This window comes from Trachemys scripta, chromosome 1 (genome assembly GCF_013100865.1).
Source record: "Trachemys scripta elegans isolate TJP31775 chromosome 1, CAS_Tse_1.0, whole genome shotgun sequence".
Lineage (NCBI taxonomy): Eukaryota > Metazoa > Chordata > Testudines > Emydidae > Trachemys > Trachemys scripta.
Genome location: NC_048298.1, coordinates 188,243,890 through 188,263,940, shown reverse-complemented (window position 1 = coordinate 188,263,940; position 20,051 = coordinate 188,243,890). Strand labels below are relative to the sequence as shown.

Sequence of the window (20,051 nt, the reverse complement as noted above, 5' to 3'; positions counted from 1 at the left end):
AAATAGTGAAACACTTTCCATCCCCATCCTTTGAAAACAGATAACCTTGATATTGTGCATTATCTTTATGATTAAAAAGGTATTTATCTATTTCAAGGCAGATGCATTGGCATCTAGCTCAATAAGGACCATCTTTTTTTAAAAAAAAAAAAACACACGACTTGCAATCACAAGCAACTTTAACAATCCAAAACTTCCTTAAAAGAAAAGTTGCATAGCATCTCTTTTATTCAAGAAATCTGAGTTCAAAGCATTCTGAATATAGAAAAACATACAGGTTTTAGAGGAAATCACCTAAGAGAACTATTATGGACAGTCCTATTATTTACAAGATGCCAGCCTTTGAATGAAATATTCAAAGGGATCTGTGCATTCTAATACCACTAGAAATAGATGTGCTGATATTCCTATTAATGATCAGTAATTTTTTAATAAAAAGGATAAATTCTTTTTTGTGAGTATTTCCCACTAATGGAAACTATGTGCATGTCAAAGGGATAAAACATTCTTTAATTGCAATTACCTTTTAATAGTAGACTTAACTTTTAAAAAATTTTCTGGCAATATATCACATTGACCCAAACATCCAACCGCTTCTAAAAATATATACACAGAACAAATACAATAGAACCTTGCTAAGTTGCAGTGTCTTGGAGACCCATGGAGAATTAGCAACGAAGTGAACAAAAATATCCAGGATAGCGCATCACAAAACATACTTTGCTGATTGAGCATACTATTAAATATTGTGTAAGTGATTTTGTAACAATAATGAAGCCATCATTAAGACGAGACCTCACCAGATCTCTCTATTAAATCTATTCTGACAAGTGGGCAGATCAACCTTTTTTGTGGGGATTAGTGAAATGCAAAGGAGCAAGGTTCTAGTGTAGCATGTTTTACCTCTGCTGCAACAGCTCTTTTAATACACTCCTGGTAATTATCTTTGCTCTTTTTTATTAGCTCCTCCAGTTGTACTTTTTCATTGGCAAATTTATTACTGTGAAGTAAAATAAAATAAAATAAAAATGAAGATGTCAAAAAGAATACTGGGATGCCATCTACATTTGAACTGTACTCCAAAAACTCTACAACACATTTTTTTCCTCTTCTACAAAAATATGCATCACTAATTACATTATGTACATTACATGTAGACATGGATATTGGACTAATTATAGGACAGTGCTAACTCATCTTAAATACGGTGGGGCAGATACACTTACTATGAATAATTCTAAACCTACCACTTGTATACTAAGAAACTAAGGGCTAGTCTATACTGGCAATGTTACAGCGCTGCTGTGGCAGAGCTTTAACGTGGCGTGTGTGGCCGCGGCAGAGCGCTGGGAGAGAGCTCCCTCCACAAGGGGTGTAGCTCCTAGCGCTGGTGCACTGTCTACACTGGTGCTTTACAGCGCTGTAACTTGCTGCGCTCAGGAGGGTGTTTTTTCACACCCCCGGAGTGAGAAAGTTGCAGTGCTGTAAATTGCCAGTGTAGACAAGCCCTGAGAGCAAGGCTACAGGATTGCTATAACTACAATAAGTATGTGAGCTCCCCCCCTGCTGTACCGCAGCAGCACTTAAATTATTTCCCACAGCTGCTTTCCAATTAATGTTGATGCTGTTTCAGAGGAAGAGACAGGCTGATCAAATGCAGAATGAGAAAGGTGACCAAGACTTGGGGTGGAGGAGAGATTTTTATTTTCCAGCTTCTAAAAGGAAAGTAGGAGAGCGAGCATGAAGAGAGCTGCAGAGATATAAATGCAAAACACACGCACACATACAGATACATATGGTGGTGATATGCATTTGATAATCTGTGGAATCAACCCAAATTGCATTTAATAGATTTTTATATTCTAAACCCGGAAAAGACCACTCTGATCATCTAGTCTGACATATTGCACAATACAGGCTATAGAACTTTCTTGAATTATTTCCTCTTTGAACTAGAGCATATCTTAAAGATCCAATCTTGATTAAAAAATTTCCAGCGATGGTGAATCCACCACAACCCCTATTAAGTTGTTCCAGCAATTAACTACCTCACTGTTTAAAAAACAAAAAAACACCTTGTTTCTAGTCTGAATTTGTCCAGCTTCAACTTCCTGCCACTGGATCTTGTTATACTTTTGCCTGAGAAATTGAAAAGTCCTCTATTATCAAACTTCTGTTCCCCATGTATGTACTTATTGACAGTCATCTCTTAACCTTCTTTTTGATATGGTAAATAGATTAAGCTCCTTCAGTCTTTTGCTGTAAGGCATATTTTCCAATCCTTTAATCATTCTTGCAGCTCTTCTCTGAAGCCTCTTCAGTTTTTTTTTAAAGCCTTCTTCTTGAATTGTGGACACCAGAACTGGACATAATATTCCAGCAGCAGTTGCACCAGTGTCAAATACAGGGTAATATAACCTCTCTACTCCTACTCAATGTTCCCCTGTTTATACACCCAAGTATCATATTAGCCCGTCTGGCCACAGCATCACTCTGGGAGCTCATGTTCAGCTGATGATTTACTGTGGCCTTCAAGTCATTTTTAGAGTCACTGTTCCCAGAAGAGAGTCCTCCATCCTGTAAGAAACGCTTGCACTTTTGTTCCTAGATGTAAGAGTTTACATTTATTGACTTATCATGGCACCTTTCATTGCTTCATCTGCCCTCTAATCAATCTCCCCTTACGACTACTATGGATAGTCTAAATTCTGCACAGATTCAGTAGCCACACTTCTACAACTTCTTGTTACAAAAATGTTTCACTCTTTCCCCCAAAATTCTTGATGCCTAGAACAACTCAAGTGAAAGGTTTAAGGCAGGGGTCGGCAACCTTTCAGAAGTGGTGTGCCGAGTCTTCATTTATTCACTCTAATTTAAGGTTTCACATGCCAATAATATATTTTAATGTTTTTAGAATGTCTCTCTCTATAAGTCTATATTATATAACTAAACTATTGTTATATGTCAAGTAAACAAAGTTTTTAAAATGTTTAAGAAGCTTCATTTAATATTAAATTAAAATGCAGATCTTATCAGTTTAGTGCAGTGGTTCTTAACCTGGGGTGCACGCACCCCTTGGGAGTGCAAGATGCCCTTTCTAGGGGTATGAGACATGCAATATTTTTTTTAGAAGCTGGGGGCGGCTGCAGAGCGCTGGGGCCAGGCCAGGAGCAGAGCCTTGGGCTGGCTGCCAGTACCCCAGGGCAATTGCAGAGCGCTGGGCCCTGACCAGGAGCAGAGCCCCAGGCCGGAGGCCTGGACCCCGGCTGGAACTCCAGACCAGCAGCGAGGTGAGCAGGGCCAGTGGCTGGTATCACAGGCCGGCAGCAGGCTGAACAGGGACGATGGCCAGAACCCTGGCTGGCAAGGGGCCGGAAGCTGGAACCCCAAACCGTCAGCGGGCTGAGAGGGGTGGCGGACAGAACCCCAGACCAGCAGCGGCTCACCCGCTACCAGTTTGGGGTTCCGCCGGCTCCTGCCAGCTGGGGTCCCGGCCACCGCCCTGCTCAGCTCACTGCCGGCCAGCAGCTGAAACCCCAGACCGTCAGCAGGCTGAGCGGGGCTGGTGGGCAGAACCCCAGACCGATGGCGGGCTGAGCGGCTCAGCCAGCTGCCGGTCTGGGGTTCCGTCCGCTGGCTCCTGGCCACCAGCCCCACTCAGCCCGCTGCTGACCAGGGGATCCGTTCACCCAGGCAGGCATTGGGCTGAGCAGGGCTGGTGGCTGGAACCCTGGCTGGCAGCAGCATGCCAGTAAAAATCAGCTCGCGTGCCGCCTTTGGCAGGTTGCCAACCCCTGATTTAAGGTCTAAGATCTCTTGATCATTAAGACTACAAATAAGATTTCCTGTCCTTGGTGGTATAAGGTACTTCTTTCTAGCCCTGCTGCTGCATATTCTAAAATTATGAAAAAATCCTTTTTAAAAGTGTTTAAGAAGAGCAACAACCATAATGTCCCTAAGTAACTAGTATTTAGGTGATTTTCAGTAAAGCATGCTACTACAGTTAGTTAAAAAAAAAAGTTAAGTATTTTGCTTATTCTCAAAATAAGCCACTACCTATCAACTCAAATCTGGTATTCATGATTCTTTATTGTATCTAGTACAACAGACAACAGTGTTAGGATAATAACACCAACCAATTAAGATAAGTCAATAGTGCTTAGGGATGCAAGAATTTATTATAAAAAAAAAAAAAAAAAAAAGTTACCTGATCTCCAGGAATTTATCCAAATACACTGTATATTGCTTGTCCTTCTCATCGATGTTCCTCAAGTACCTACGTGCATCATAAAAAAGGAAATCTATTAAGTCTGTCTTGAAAAATATTTACTCAACAACCACAATACAGTCTTCTATAACCTTAGTTGCACAAATATAGTTGACAAATAAGTCTATGCATTTGATTTATAGTTTTGTAGGTAGTTCATTTAGGATTTAATCTCTTAATCCCACAAATTTGTTTTCTGCTAGATCAGCACTGTGAATTTGTAATTTGAATGTTATTGAAGATTATTTCAAGATGTGACCCAACCCATCTAGCAAGACAAAAGAAGGGTTAATCAATAAATATAAAAAAATATATTACCACCCCCTCCCCCCGAAAAAAACATCCAAGGTTCAAAGTCTCCTGAGGTAGGTGGTCTATGTAAATAGAGGACAATGAAAATACAGGAAGATGTCAAAGCCGATCAGGGATGTATCACTAAACAAGGGTCAATACACGTTTTGCAAATTAAAAGAAAGCAGTATTGAATGTGTTTACCTGCAAAAGAAAAGTATGTTTAAGCAGAAATGTATGTACCTTAACCCAAGTTCAGTGATCCAACACCTACCTGAAAGACGTCTAAAAACCAGTCAGTATTTATGAAGTGATAAGATCATTGTTGGAAAGCATAAGAAATTATTATAATACCACAACCAACCCTCAACTCATCTAGTACGTCACTCGTTTGAAAATTTCTTATTTGCTAGTATTGCCTGTGCTCACTGAGTATGGTGGTTGGAGAGGAGTTGATTTAGTTAATGCCCTTTTATCCACAGCCAGAGAGCCCTGTTGCCAAGAAACCCCACAGCATGGGGATGATAGGAGCCCATGTAAGGGACGTGCACCCTTAATAATAAGTCTCTATGGAACTGGGATCCTCTTTTCGGGCTTCTGTTTATAGGACAGGATAAAAAACACAGTAGGCATAAGGAAATGCTTGCAGTTTCATTTTGAACTGCAAAATCAGTACTTCTGAATCTAATATCAAAACTACACGCTAATTAGATGCAACGATGGCATGAAGTCAGGTGTAACTATATCAAGAAATAGCAGAACCAAAGCAGGAGGAAATCAATGTTGTCTTTGGATTGCCCAAGAAATGTTCTGTTGCATGGCAGAATGAACACAGAAAGTGAATCTGAAATGTGAACCAGTGTTGGGATTTGGTTGGGATGACTGTGTAGTGGGAATGGAGGAGCAGCATAGGAGTTAAGGGAATAGAATATGGAATCAATGATGGTGAGGGAAGACAGGAAAAGTTCAAAAGGAGTGGAAAATTAGGGGGTGCTCAAAGAAGTGCAAAGGAAAACCCAATACTGAAGATGGTAGTCTGAGATGGGAAACAAGGTATTATATAACCTGGTTATGTAAATTATTCTGCACGCAGACCTACCAATATCAGTAGGGCTAATCACAGAATAAGGTATGTGATTTTTAAAGGTGTCAGACCCTAAGAAAACAAGTCTAGTTGCATGTATTCTCACTCCATACATGTTACCCAGCTAACAACCATCACCAATTTTGTAGATTTTTATCGTCAGAACAATAATACAAATTATTCTACCATTCAGTTGTAATATACAGAATCAATATTTAAGGTTTATTTCTAGTCAACTAATATTTCAAGTACTTATACTGCTGCTCCCATTTCTAAAATCATGCAAACAAAAATGGACACTTACATCTCATTGGTATCTGCAAGTTTTTTGGATGTATTCTTTGTTGCTTTTAATTTCTCTTGGTTTTCTTTTTTTTCTTGTTGCCATTTCTTAACTTCCATTTCTAAATCTTGGTGAAACCAATCCAGCTCTCTTTGTGTAATCTAGAGGCAGAAAATATTTAAGAAAATGTAGTTTCTTAAAGACATTTCTTTTAAAAATTACTAGAGTAAGTTGTGGGTTTTTTTTTTGATTGATACACCGCCTAGCAAATGCATGCTGATTAGAACACGTGTTCCAGCCAGCATTTGATTCACATTTAGATGAAAATAAACAGGGCTACTCAGAACAAGTGAAAAAGGCATTCTGTTGTTAAAGCTAAGCTTTATTGTGATGATTACCACTTACGTCTCAAGCTGTCTAAAGCTAAGAGGGTTTTTTAAATCATTCCAATTGCTCTTTATCTGTTATCCTACATTGGGGTATGCGTAAAAAATTTACCTTATTTTCTTCAACTTTTTTTTTTAACTGCTCTTCTAAAACACTCGTCTCTTCTGAGCTTCGGCACTGTAACTGTTCATATTTTTCCTTTGCTTCCTTAAGTTGCTCTTGTAATACCTGATGCTCTTTTTCCATACGTAAAATATCTCCCTGAAATTTAGGTTATGAAAGAACTTTTGTTACAGCACTCAGTATCCTAGAGTAACAACATGAGTCCACAATACATTCATAGGAAAAGATTAATGTGAACTATGGTCCAAGATCTTAGAGAACTTTGTTGATAAAAGGTTAAAAAGATTTTGAATTCAACTCAAGAAACAACTACTGATTCAGCACTGAACTAGCATGAACATTTTGAAGATCTGTTCCCCCACCCCCTTGATGTGGGTATAAAACTGCCGTTTAACATTACAGGGAGTTAGATACTCCTATCCACTTGATACTTCTACATCCCAGAATGGAGGGATGTAATCATGCTCAGAATTGTTGGAAAGGAAGAATTGCAAAATTCACCATGAAACTGACTCCAATGTTTGGGCAACAACTAGAGAACCTGAACTCCAAAATTGCCACTTTTTTCATTAGACCTCTATGAATTCAACACTATGACATACTAAAAAGCAGGTCCAAACAAGATGGATGGGAAAAAAAACCAAAAAACAAACAAAAACAAACCCCAAAGGTCACTAAAATTCTCTGTCATTTTCAGCCAGATTTATCCTTTCACTACTAAACCTTTTGGGGATGCTTTTTATCTCAAGCTCCTCTTGATCTATACAAATGAAATGTTTTAATATAGTTTGGAAGTAGTTTGGGTGATTTAAGCACTCGTCCCACAAACAAAAAAAATCCTATAGTAGTAAAACAAAAATCTATTATTAAGTGACTAATTTGTTGTTTTATAGCGAGATACTAAATTAAGTGACACTGTGCACTTCTTGTTGGGCCCTTAATTCTTCCTTATCTAATTAGCAAAGACTTTCATATCAAATATTGCCCAAGTAAAAATACATGTACTTACTTGTTGAGTTTCAAATGGATAAAAAGGCATGGTATTAGCGTCCCTGTCTGCTAATTCCTGATTTACCTAGAATACAAACAACCACTAGTTATTTAAATAAAAATAAAAAATTATATCCCATCTACACTTGCAACCAGTCCCTTAAAAGTTTTGTAGTGTAGATGGGCCTAACTTAAAGCTCTCTTTTAGATCATGAGTAGTTCCCATCTACCAGACTTGAAGGAACCATCTTGAGGATAACAATATTGTAAATGAGTTCCCTAAAATGGTTGCATGTGTAAGTGAATGCAGGATATTTTGGCTGAACTTTCTCCACTCTCAGGTCAACAAACAGATATTTGTATTATGTTTAAAGAGCAATCCCTTCCCTCAGATTCCTTAAAAAGAAGCTTGAGTGAACAAGCAGAGTTTCTCTGAAAGCTCAGGGTAGGATTTTCAAAAGTGTTCACGACTGGCCTCCAGCTCTTACTGAAGGCAGAGGGAGTTTTACCATGGACTTTGATGAGAACAGAGTTAGGCCAACAATGAATGCTTTGAAAATACCACTCTGAGTTCAAAAAACAAATTATTACCATGAATAATGTATAATACCTGAAAATACAGCTTAATTATATATTTGCATTTGATAATCTGTAGCACACACAGCTCTAAAAAAGTTAACCTCATTAGGGACAGTGGTGATAATGGAATTCAATATCAGCAAGCTATAAAAATTGTTATATTGCTTTAATAGTACTTTATTAATCTGACACCGGACTCCTACCATTGCCTGTTCCACGAATGAGGTCATGTGTCCAGGTGAGATGTCTACTCAGAAATGCAAATTTTATTTGGAAGGTTTTTTTCAAATGCTTATTTGAAGCAACAAATGTTTGGGTTTTCTTTTCTTTGTTTTGTCTCCATTAACTTTCAGAGTCCCTAAGAAATCCCTAATATTGAGACAATAGTTACTAAAAATATGATGCAGTTGCATTTCCCACTGTACCAAGTCTTAAAAGTTTACTTCTGCTGATCTTGAAATGATTTAAATATGGCACCACTGAAAAAACATGCAATTATTAGGCACATGAGGGGTTCTTTTTTGTAAGTCTTTCATTATATGCAGGTATTAGTTTGAAAACTGTTTTCCAAATGGGAAAAAAAGGGAGAACAATCTGATTTTCTTCCCTTTGGTTTGAAGAGAGATGAAGGCACATTTTTATTTAATTTATTTACAAAAATAGGCAAATCCACAATTTGTAGAATACCTTTTCATTCCTATATAAATATCTGCCTTTTTGCATTAACATAACCAACTGATATAAATATAATTGTGAAAACGTTTCTGAAGTGGTGTTGAGGAGCCATAAAGGGACCAATCCTGCAAACAGTTAGCTTAAAGTACTATGCTTGTTATTATCTGCAGGACTGGATCCCAAAACAATAAGTCAAATTTAGTCTTAGCTCACAGTGGACTAGTAAATACATAGATATTCTGAAATCTTGAATTTAGTGTACATAAGATGACAATTTAAATGTCTATGTATTTTAAACTATTTTATTAAATACAGCTGTCTCATTTAGTACGTATCAATTTAAACAACCACTGAAATAAAAAACAAGTTAAAGAACAAGAACCTTCCCCAACCTGTAAGATACATTTTATACTGCTTCTGTAACTCCCTCCCTTTTCGTGTAAATTTTAGGCATAAAAAAAACTCAATGTCCCTTTAAAGTATTAAAGGGACAAATGTGAATGAGCTGCAAAAAGTGGTTGTGTCTGCACTGACAGCTCTAGAGAATTAAGTGTTCTATTTATCAAGAAAGAACAGGAAAGGAAATTTAAAGCATTACTAGTCAAAGATCCTTAAAAGAGTCTCTTCCTTTAATTTCTTACCTGAATAGCTATCATCCTTGTAAGTGGAATGCTTTTCACTACAGGTGTATTTTTATTCTCAAATTCCATCTTAGCAGCAGATAGATCATATTTAACTTCCTTAATACTGCTCATACCCTGGTCAAGATTAGCTTCATAAGAGCTGTAGTCTGACTTCATCAATACATACTGAGTATCCCGGTATGTTTGTATTTGACTTGGTAGATGATTGCCAGGTATGTACTCTCTCTCTAATATTGTTATTTTATCGATATCAAGGGGAGCTTCATAATCAGCATATATATAACTAGGTTGCCCAGCAACATCTGGAATAGGAGGTATTTGAGAAATCACTGAGAATGTTCTTTCATTTTCATAACTCGAAGAAACCTTAGTCAGAGGTATATCATGATTATCAGAAATAGAGGAGTGCAGTAATACATTTGAAAAAGATAGTGGTCCTTCTATGGTATCAATACTCTGACTAGGGAGAGAATGCACTGAAATATGAGAAATATGTGAGGAATATCCCGTGACTGAATAATCTGGAGTTTCACAGTTTGCTACTGTAGTATTAGTAGAAATTGGTATATAAGGTTTAATATAAGACACTGGTTTGAATTCCTTAGCAGCTGGGTTTAACTGTAATTTGCTCTTGGAATTTTCATGAATATTTTGACAGGCTATTTGATTTTCCTCTTCATTTCTAGTATCTTCTTCAGTCTCAGTATTTTCCTTAAGCAGAATTGCATGCTTCATCAAGCCAATAAGATCATCCATCATAACAAAATTAAGGGATTCCAGAAGGAAAGATTTCAGACCACCTGCATCTTCCACAATCTTACGAGCTTCTGCAGGGAAATGTTCATATTCTCCAACTAACAATTTATCATCAATTTCCATGGGACCATGTTCCTCCAAGATCTGAGCGAAATAGCTTGAAAAAAACAGTTATACTCATTAATCCAAGCATTTTTCATTTCACTTTTAAGTCATACTTGATATTTACATTACTGTTTTAACAGTAATTTCTACAAAGACAAATAGCATTAGTAATGTATTAAGAAACTTTTGAAATCAATTTTTTTCAGGAAAAAAAAAAACACATTAAGAAACACCTACTAATTCTAGATATTTGTTCTCTCTAACTCTTCTACAACTGACTCAAATTAACTTCTCCAAATACAGTGCCAATATGAAAAGGAGATGGCTAGAGCCAAGAACTAAAATTATGACTTATTGTAATGAGCTGAAAAACAGAATCTCACAGTTAACACTTTATTTCTCCAAAGAGAAGCTGGTGTTATATACTTCATCTGAAGGGTTAGCAAGGAAAAGATAGTACATAATGTAGTTAGCTGAAGTACGTGGATGTTAAAAACAAGTAACTGGAAATGTAAATAGGAAACAATAAAAGCTCAGAACCTAGGCAAAGTGTCACTATAGAAAACACTGGGGGGATATTAAAACTAAGATAGCTACTTTAAGTAAGGCCAAGTCAAGTGAACATGAAAGGGAGAACAAAGAAAATAAACCCTATGAAATGAAAACATGCAGGAAATATAGGATTCCTCAAGATTTCTGATGAAGAGTGCTATACAAAAGTTAGTTTTTCTAGAGAGAGGAGAGAAAGGTACCTTCACCTGCACTAAAACACTTCAATGAGGAATATGCTGATTAAAAGGACATGTCCTTTTGTAAAGAATGAAACCGCTCACACTACTCCATCAAACAACAAAAAACTCCCATCCACACTCCCAACACTACGCAGAAATAATACAGCTAAGGCAGTAACTGTAACCACCAGAGAAAGAACTCAGTATGTGTCTAACCTTTCAACTGGTGTATGACAATAATTACTCTGCAATAGCGTGCAAAGTTCCACTGCTCAGAATAGAAACCAAAAAACAGAACTTGACACAGTATTCAGCAAATAAACTCCAGACTAGAGACACTGGGTAATGTACATTTGTGGGTAAAGTAGACAAAAAACACATACTCTGTCCAATAAATTAGGCCTACAATTTGATGTGATCTTTGAATTAGAGGTTCTAACTCTAAATTTTCTTTATAATTTGGTGATTGTGGCAATGAGATATTAAGACAAAGACACCCATCTTTAAAACTGGTCATTCTGAGTTACCCTATCTCTCTACCATCACCAGTGCTGTGTTGTGGGTGTTTTGTGTTAAGTAAAAGCAGTAGGTTCTTTAAAACAACTTTTAAGGTTATTAAAAATATATATAGAGAGAGAAAAATGTTTCTTTTTTAGGAGTTTGGTTTCTCTGAGGATTTGACAGCAATTTGTATACAGTCATTTCATTGTTTTACCTGTCCATGGAGATCTTTTACATAGCAATAGAGAAGATAAAACAACATTTAGAATATATGGAAATGTTACTAACAAACCACAAAATTTGTCAGGACAACTCAAGGGGGAGGTGCAATAACAAAACTAACTGAAAATATGTTTTTTGCAAATTGGCTAGGATGTCAAGTTGAGATCAGTTTTAGACATAGTCAACTAATCTCACTGTAGTTTTGATTTCTGCTGGAAATATTAAATAAGGGAAGAGTGTGTCCATTCTGATCCCTGTGAATTATTCCTTGATGACACAGCTGCCATTTTTATAGTGAAGCAAATGAGATTTAAGTGTAAGTTAGTGTGCCAACAACAAAGACAGACATCTCAGGAAATTACTAATAATATCAAAATCTTCCACTTCTAAGTCACTTGTTCAGCCTTAACCAAGGGTTGATAGAAATCAAGTATTAACAACTGCCAGCTATCCCGTGACCTCTGTGAAATAAAACTGGTCATCTCTGTTTAGTTCCCAGCAGACTGATGTCCACATCAAACCCAATACCACCACAATTTTTGTATAGATACCTTTTAACTCAAAGTTGAAGCATATTAGAGGAGGAGGAGGTTAGAACAGATGCTATATCAGCAAAACAGATCAGTTCTGCCTCCAAGGCTATAAATCTCCTGGAAACAACCTCCAGCTTTCCCTTTGATGGAATTTCTTGTTCCCTTACATCAGCATTTATAGGGGTACAACTGGCTCTCAATTTATTTGTATTCTTCAAAAGTCTGAGGTATTAACTATTATCAATTACACTCTAAACTTAAATTTTAGGATGTTTTATTTCTGTCTACCGGTTCAGCATTTCTTCCCTCAGAAAATACTGTGGCTTAAATCTCAAATGGATGATGCAGAATTTATTTTCACATAAAACGGAAAAGTCACCCAAATTAAAAAAACAACACAAATATTTGAAATGACTGAACAGATAAGTTTACACCTACTCGTATAAATGTTTACATGTTGGGTCTGGGTTATTATCCAAAAGTCTCTGATAATTGTTACTGTCTGAAACATTGTCATACAGAGCTTCAAATTCTTCCACTTGATCACGAAGATATTCTGGAATTATGAAAGGCTCACCAGGATTCATAAAACTTCTGTTGGGAAGAAAAATCTTATGATTTAAACAAAACAAAAAACAGACCTTGGTTTACTGGATTCATCCAATTGACTAATGCACAGGACCCAAGATTATTTGATTAAACTAATTTTAAAAGTTTTAATAGTAATGTTAAGAGTGGCTTGGTACCTCTAAGCAACACCCTGAGAGTCTGAATTCCTTGGTGTCAGCTTTTTTTTTTTTTTTTTAATTATTATTATTATTATTTTATTTTTTTAGGCTAACTACAAAGCCTTTGTAAAGATTTTTTTAACCTTAAATTACTGATAAGTATCCTCAACCTCAACTTTCATCTTAATACATTTTTTGGTCTGATATCTGTTTACAGTATAAATCCTTCCTGGCAGGGACAGTATCTTCTCCTTGTTGTATAAAACAGCACACTCTGGGGTGCTATACAAAACAATAATAAAGTTGCCTGCTGGTACTCACAATGTATTTTCTTCTGGAAATATACTGTCTTCTTCTCGGGTTACTGCACCAACCCCACCAGATAGTACTAAAATAGGCTAAATTAAAAAAAATTACAATTTTTTTACTCTGCCACAGTATATAAAATTCAAAATATCTACAAGACAGTGATCCATCATCAGGAATGTAAGTGACTTATTTGTATCAAATCCTGTTTTAGTTTGACATGTATTCAGATGCCCTATAATGAATTATGAAATTTGACCACCATAATTACAACAAAAGCTAGAGGACTGAGTAAGACTGCCCAAAAATCCTTCCAGAATTACCGATAAATAATCGTCTGTTCTTCAGAACTAGTTGTAGAAAGCAGGAAAGGGATGTTCAGCCCCAAATGACTTTTCACTCTTTGTTCATCTAAATCCCATGACATCTTTCTATCTTTTCATTAACTCTCAAATGTAATCTACGGTCCCTATTCTACAAATATGTAGGCACTTAATTTCATGCATTAGGAATATTCCCACTGAAGTTTTTAGAGGGTTGGGACCAAACTATTTATTCGATTTATATTCTGTGCCTCAATAGGCTTTTCTGTTAAAAGGTAACAAATGTAAAGGAGCAGGTTAAGTTAAATAAATGTTACCTACTTTTATCATTCACTCCTAAATTTCACTTTTTTTTTTTGCTTTGTCATTAAGAACAATTTTCATTAACTTCACACATCTATAACTTTAGAAGTACCCTATCGAATACTAATAATAAGTGAAAGATTTTTAACTTCTATTTTACTACAGTTTCAAAGTCAGCTGTAAACAAAGAAAATTCTTTTTGAGGCTCCTTCTTAGCAATGTATCCTCACTAAATTCAGGCCCTGAAAAGCAGAACTAAGGACAGACAGGTAAGAGTTCCCACATCTCAGAAGGCAGAAGCAGGACATTATTCCTTAGTTATCTGTTAACCAATATTTGACAGGGTATCTTGTAATGGATTTGTTTTTTTCCCCTGAGCTTTTAAGGAGATACTTTCTGCTTTTTCAGTTACTAACATGTCCCATAAACACAATCAGAAGAACAAGGGGAAGACATTCCCAACGTAAATATTGTTACAGATACACCCTCTCACAACGTGGCTCTTCCTTGGACACATTCACCTTTGTTGATTATTGTACATGAAGCTGTTGGACTGGTAAAAGCTCCTGTGCCAAATTTGATTTGTATTTCCAGTGTGAACTGGAGCCAAAAGGTGTATTTCAGCACTGAAGTAATCACAGTAGATTGTGTTCTCTCTATCTCTACGATACTGAATTCCGCCCCCCGCCCCGTATTGAAGTGCAAGGAAATTGTTGGAAATGCTAATGTGGTCAGAACCATGGTTGTTTGTGAAACTATGAATATATTGCCTTTTACTTTCTGTTACTGCAAATTTTGAATACTACATTAATTGCTACTTACAACATTAACTGTACCTTAGGACATTTTCTATCTAGAGACTTCTCTTTAACTTAACCAAGAATATTTCTCAACATGCTGTTTTGGAAAATACTCAGTTTTAGATTTTTAAATACTACAAATTCCAATTTTTAGTAAATCAGTGTATAGAAATAAGTAATACAATTATTACATACCCTTGATTCTTTTGTCTTCTTCTTCCTATTTTTGTTTTTAACTTTGATACCATTAGTCTAAAACAGAAATATAAAGTCAATAGCTACTCATTAAGGAGAGGTTACCATGTGTTTCTTACACTGACACACACAGTTCTTCAATTCAAACTCTCCTATCATTTGGAATAATAATTTACAGAGCACAACAAGCAGTGTTTTTTTTTTTTTTTCCACTTCTGGAAACCTACGTGGGAAAATAATTTGGCAAAAGTCTTGTATTTAGACTGTTCCACTCACATGAGTTCTGTGTTTTCCTCATTCTCCACTTTTATTATAGGGAACATGGGTTTTAAAAAGAGAATTGACAATTTTTCTGTTTCTACTGCTTGTTCCCCACATGAAGCAATGATTCTGTTCTGTGACAACTTCTGTAACAGTCCACTGTGATGTCACAAACACCACAACTTCACGTAAGGAATAAGCTTCAGAAACAGGGCAACTGTTGACCATCTTGTTCACATCAAAAATATCTCTATGTGATAAGTGAGGGAGGGAATTAAGAATTATCTTCACTTATTGTTAACAGGAACTGAACTGACAACTGACTGAAAGATTATTTCCTCTCCAATTTTTCTCTAATAAGGTATTTGTCTTCTCAATTTATGTTTAACACTGAAGTCTAATTTCAACAACAACAATTATTTGTGGCAAATTGTAGCAATACCTTATGTCATTAGCTTACTTTGATATACAAATAATACACCAAAAACACAAATATTTTAATACAACAACATTTACATTACTCTTCAACTTTAGTTTCCCCTGAAACTGGAAGATAGCATATGGTTTCACATTCCATTGACATCTACATTCATTAACCTTGTCAAAACACCCATTCTGTGTATCAGAAGTTAACTGTATTGCATTGGGTGGACTAATTAGCAAGCAGAATAGATACATTTTCAACCAGAATGCTTCAAACACATGAGCACCACTGACAAATGCATATTCTGTTATTCCACTTGGCAGAAAGATGATATTACTAAAGTTGTATGGTAGCAAACTAGTAAGATATGATTCAGAATAAAGGACAGCTAAGGCTTTAAGTATTTTTTTTTTTAAATCATAGTTGTACTCTGAAAAGTGACTGTAAAAATGTCAATGTGTAGTTCTCAGTTTGTCTTAAAATGACCTGAGCAAATATGTTGAGGTCCTCAATAAAAAATAATTTTTGCAATTACTAGCCTTGCAAGCTCAACTTGAGATCTGATAGTCAAGTTGGGTTCTTTCCCTGTCACTTACGATTTTGAAATGTATAGTACGTGAAGTGGTCAGAGTTACTGCTGGTTGTTGTCAATGTTACTACAAATCACACACATGCAAAAAGACCTTGAGTTCAAATTCGGATTCAAAGTTGGCAGTTAGAAAAAAAACAAGAAACAAAACCAGAAATAAAAATCCAACTGCCTTTTTTACCTATAAAGTGGTAAATTTATCTGACCCACCACAATGCTATTTTTACAGTGATACTTTTCACATTGAAACCATACATTAGGTTCAAGTACTGTTTCTAAAGCCCACATGAACCAGGTGGCTTCTTTGCTCTAGCAAAAAATAAATAAATAAAGGGAGGGGGTACATTTGCCAAGTCACATTTTTCCTTGTAAAACGTAAGTCATAGATAGCTGGATTCCTCCCCACCCCGAATAAAGAGAAAACAGAAGAAAAGTTGTTTGGCCAAAATGCAAAATGAAATGCTGTGCTGAAAGATTTTTTTTTTTTTTAAAGAAGAAAACCAAAGCTCTTTGTTCACTTCTTTAAAGCTTTAAACTCCTCTTCTACCCCCTCCCTCCCTCCCCGCCCCCCCCCCATCTCCCCAATTCCTGTTAAAGGTTTTTTATACTTGTTTTTTAAATTACAAATATTGGGGTCTTGTTTCAATCATTTATGAATGGAGAACTATAGGATGTCACAGTGACAAAAGCAAACCTGAGCAAATGAAAGAGAAAAGGATCATTAGCCTGACTGTTTCACTGTTTTGTTAATATCTATTTAATTCAACCTCCTGACAGACACTTGGAGAAAATCTGTCTATTCAAAGATTCCAAATCTCCCCCAACTCCATAACTGAGAGCTGAGAACGCTCCCATACTTATTCTCCAGTCTTTTAAGGAGTGATCCTCCAAAAACCAAGGAAGACTTGATATTCACAATACTTCTCCTTTTTCTAACTGCAGATTGTTTTGTATACCTTTCAGGCCTTCAAAACAAAACAAAAAACAAACAAAACAGAAGTACACAATTTTCACTTTCTATTTTGCAAGTCCCCTTAAAAGAACAGGAAGCGAGCATGCATCTTCATTATACTTTGTGTCCACTGTGATGGTTTACTGTTGAGTCTAATTTGTTCATTTTTCAATTTATTATTTAAAAAACTTACGGAGAGATCTTCATTTTCCTGCTTCTTTAATATAATGCAAGGAACATCTATTGAAAGAAAAATATTAAATTACTTTAAAGGAAGTTGTAAAGTAGTACACAAAATATTAGATTCTGTAAATTATGAGATTTTGGGGATAAAAAAATTAATCTTTAAAATAGCTCCCAGAATAAAAAAAGTTATTCTCTAGAATTTCATTCCTGCTAAGATGGCATGCACATGTTGGAGTTAAGCACTGGTTTTACTGGAACTATATATATATGTTTAAGGGTAAGCCTATGCATACGTCTTTGCAGGATTGGGACTTACAAGTGGAAATGGTATCTCTCATTCTCACACAGCCTCGAGAAGGGCATAGCATTTCAAGGTACTCTAAAGTTAAACTTCTCCAAAGTAAAATAACTTTATTCTGAAGACAGAACTCTATGAACTCCTTTAAAATAACCGCAGCAGATAAAAATTCTAACTTCTCAGCAAGTCAAAGTAAAACCTGCTGTACACTGCATTTTGTATTTCCAATTTTTGAAATACATGGGTAAAATCTTTATATATGCATAACCAAACATTTTAATAACATTTATCATCAGGAATCAACATAATCCCTTAAAAATAGCGGTCCATAATTTAAAGCTACTACCGGACAGCATTACAATATAAATAATGCTAATTATTAGTTTCATTTGATTTAAATAACTCTGAATTGTACTAGCTGCGTTCTTTTTCACATGCTCCTGCCTCTTTAGACTGTTCAGTCTTCAATATGGAACTTAGAAGATCCAATATGCAATTTATCGGAGAGGCTAATACTATCCCAAGTTTGTATCATTTAAATTACAGTGTCACCACTTTCCTAGGATAATTCACAATAACATAGATGGGGAGTAAAGGCAGGCACAAGAGGGCACTTATAAAATAAATAAGCTGTATACATTTACCCATTTTATCAAAGAATTCATCTAAAGCTTGATGCAGAGATGGAAATTTCTCTCTATTATCCTCTAATAGCCATATTACACAACGAGTTTCCTTCAATGATGCTTCATAGAAACACTGAAGTATTTCATTATCTTCAAAGCTGGTCAACACATTGCCTAATTTACTGCCATACTTCTCATTCCAGAGAATGGTTATAAAGCTAAGGTCAAGCTCTTTAACAATATCTCCATAACGAGAGAAAAAGATCTTTGTGGCTTCCAAACCTGAAATGAAAAAAATTAATATCAGTTAATAAATTCAATTTAGGATTTAGGTTATTCCAACTTAGGGCTGAACTTTTGACATCTCCTACAGAACAGTTTGCTCCAAAACCAGATACAAGACTGCCAAAACTGAAGATATATACTGTAGCCTTGAAAAGTGCAAACAATCAGAACAGGTTCCAAAAAAAATCAAATTTTTACTCTACCATCAATTTCGTAAATGTGTCTATTGCCTGTCAAAGTACAGGTAACGGAATCCAATTTTTAAAAACTGATTTTGCCCCATTTTTGGCATTTATTACATATCTTATCCCATTTTACTTGTAACATACACCCTACATTTTAATCAAATAACAAACCAAATAAAGCTCTATAGCAGGGCAACATTACCAAAAAAGTTAGAAGCTGATTTCTTCAAACTGTAGTCAGCTAAACAGAAGATAAGCATTCCAATTTGTAAGGCCAAGACAATAAATTGGTTACTTTGTAGAAAATGTTTAGATTTATCCCTATTTTATAGACTATCTTCTCCATTCTGGATTTTAAAGAGACAGATTCTCTACATCTAATCCTCTCCTACTGGCAAAGTCCCGTACAAATCAGTTGCAAAGAGTCCAATATTTCAAATAAATTTATCTGCCATTTAAACCACCTTCATTTTAGGAACTTAATTAGCTATAGACAGAACAGTATTTAGTTCTATGAAGTGCAATACCTAAAAGAGCAATTCTACTTTGGAGAGGGACTTAATATGCCACCTTATTACTCAGATGCATTTTGTTTGCATTACGAAAACATCTGACCACTTCAGTGACAGGTTCTTTTACTGTTTTTGACAGCACTGCAGAGCCAAGTGGGGTTGCCTAGGTGAAACTGAGGACAGAATTTCTGCTGTAGAATATATGATTGAAGATTACAACACAAGTCAGAAAGAACAAAGCTTGACTTTAAGATCCTTGATTGAGAATGCAGAGCTGGCAACTAGGGATCTTTTAGCCATCTTTTAATTTGTAAACTGAACAAATTCCATGTGAAACCAGAGACAAACATGGAACTTCATGATAGCATACTACAGACTTGCTTTCCAGTAAATGGAGAAAAAGAAAGGTGGAAAGCATGCTTAATTTTATAATTTCATCTGCAAATTAAGTCATCTTACAGTTATATGAAATAGGACCTACCAAAACTGTTAAGATCTTTTATCCACTCATGTAATTTGGGATCCACTTCTTCAAGCTCACTCAGCACATGGACAAAAATTCTTGTGTTTACTCTATTCTTCTTCTGAATTAAATGACTTATGAGCTGCTCCATCACTTCATTTGATGTACTGCTACTTGCGGAACACATGCTGTAATCCTCCTCACTTATTACCCACCAAGAAAGTAGTTCACTTAGAAGTTTGGAAGTGTCATGTATACCAGTTTTTATCTGTTCAACATTCTGCAAAATATGCTGCAAGACTCTATCACTAGCAAATAAGAACCTCTGAACATGACCTATAACAAAATAAAGCAAGATTGTTGTGTCAGTTTAGAACAGCTGCAAAACAGAATCAACCCCAAAATATAGATCAATTTTATTACATTATTTTTTTTAATGTTTTT

The 20,051-nt window shown here is 35.8% G+C and overlaps 1 protein-coding gene across 5 annotated transcripts in view; it reads right to left on the bottom strand.

Annotated features, from left to right (window-relative positions):
• The window catches only part of TTC3 (tetratricopeptide repeat domain 3), a 137,086-nt gene that overhangs the window by 17,691 nt on the left and 99,344 nt on the right, over nucleotides 1–20,051 (bottom strand). For 4 of the 5 annotated variants that reach the window (XM_034752701.1, XM_034752727.1, XM_034752711.1 and 1 more), the window contains 12 exons: nucleotides 19,626–19,943; nucleotides 18,181–18,444; nucleotides 17,246–17,292; nucleotides 14,827–14,883; nucleotides 13,221–13,297; nucleotides 12,610–12,765; nucleotides 9,321–10,236; nucleotides 7,445–7,510; nucleotides 6,424–6,573; nucleotides 5,947–6,086; nucleotides 4,208–4,276; nucleotides 904–1,000 (listed from right to left, as the gene is read on the bottom strand). In XM_034752701.1, coding sequence (XP_034608592.1) covers nucleotides 904–1,000; nucleotides 4,208–4,276; nucleotides 5,947–6,086; nucleotides 6,424–6,573; nucleotides 7,445–7,510; nucleotides 9,321–10,236; nucleotides 12,610–12,765; nucleotides 13,221–13,297; nucleotides 14,827–14,883; nucleotides 17,246–17,292; nucleotides 18,181–18,444; nucleotides 19,626–19,943 — 2,357 coding nt within the window. The remainder of the gene's footprint in view (nucleotides 1–903; nucleotides 1,001–4,207; nucleotides 4,277–5,946; nucleotides 6,087–6,423; nucleotides 6,574–7,444; nucleotides 7,511–9,320; nucleotides 10,237–12,609; nucleotides 12,766–13,220; nucleotides 13,298–14,826; nucleotides 14,884–17,245; nucleotides 17,293–18,180; nucleotides 18,445–19,625; nucleotides 19,944–20,051) is intronic. The other variant, XM_034752718.1, reaches the window with a different exon arrangement.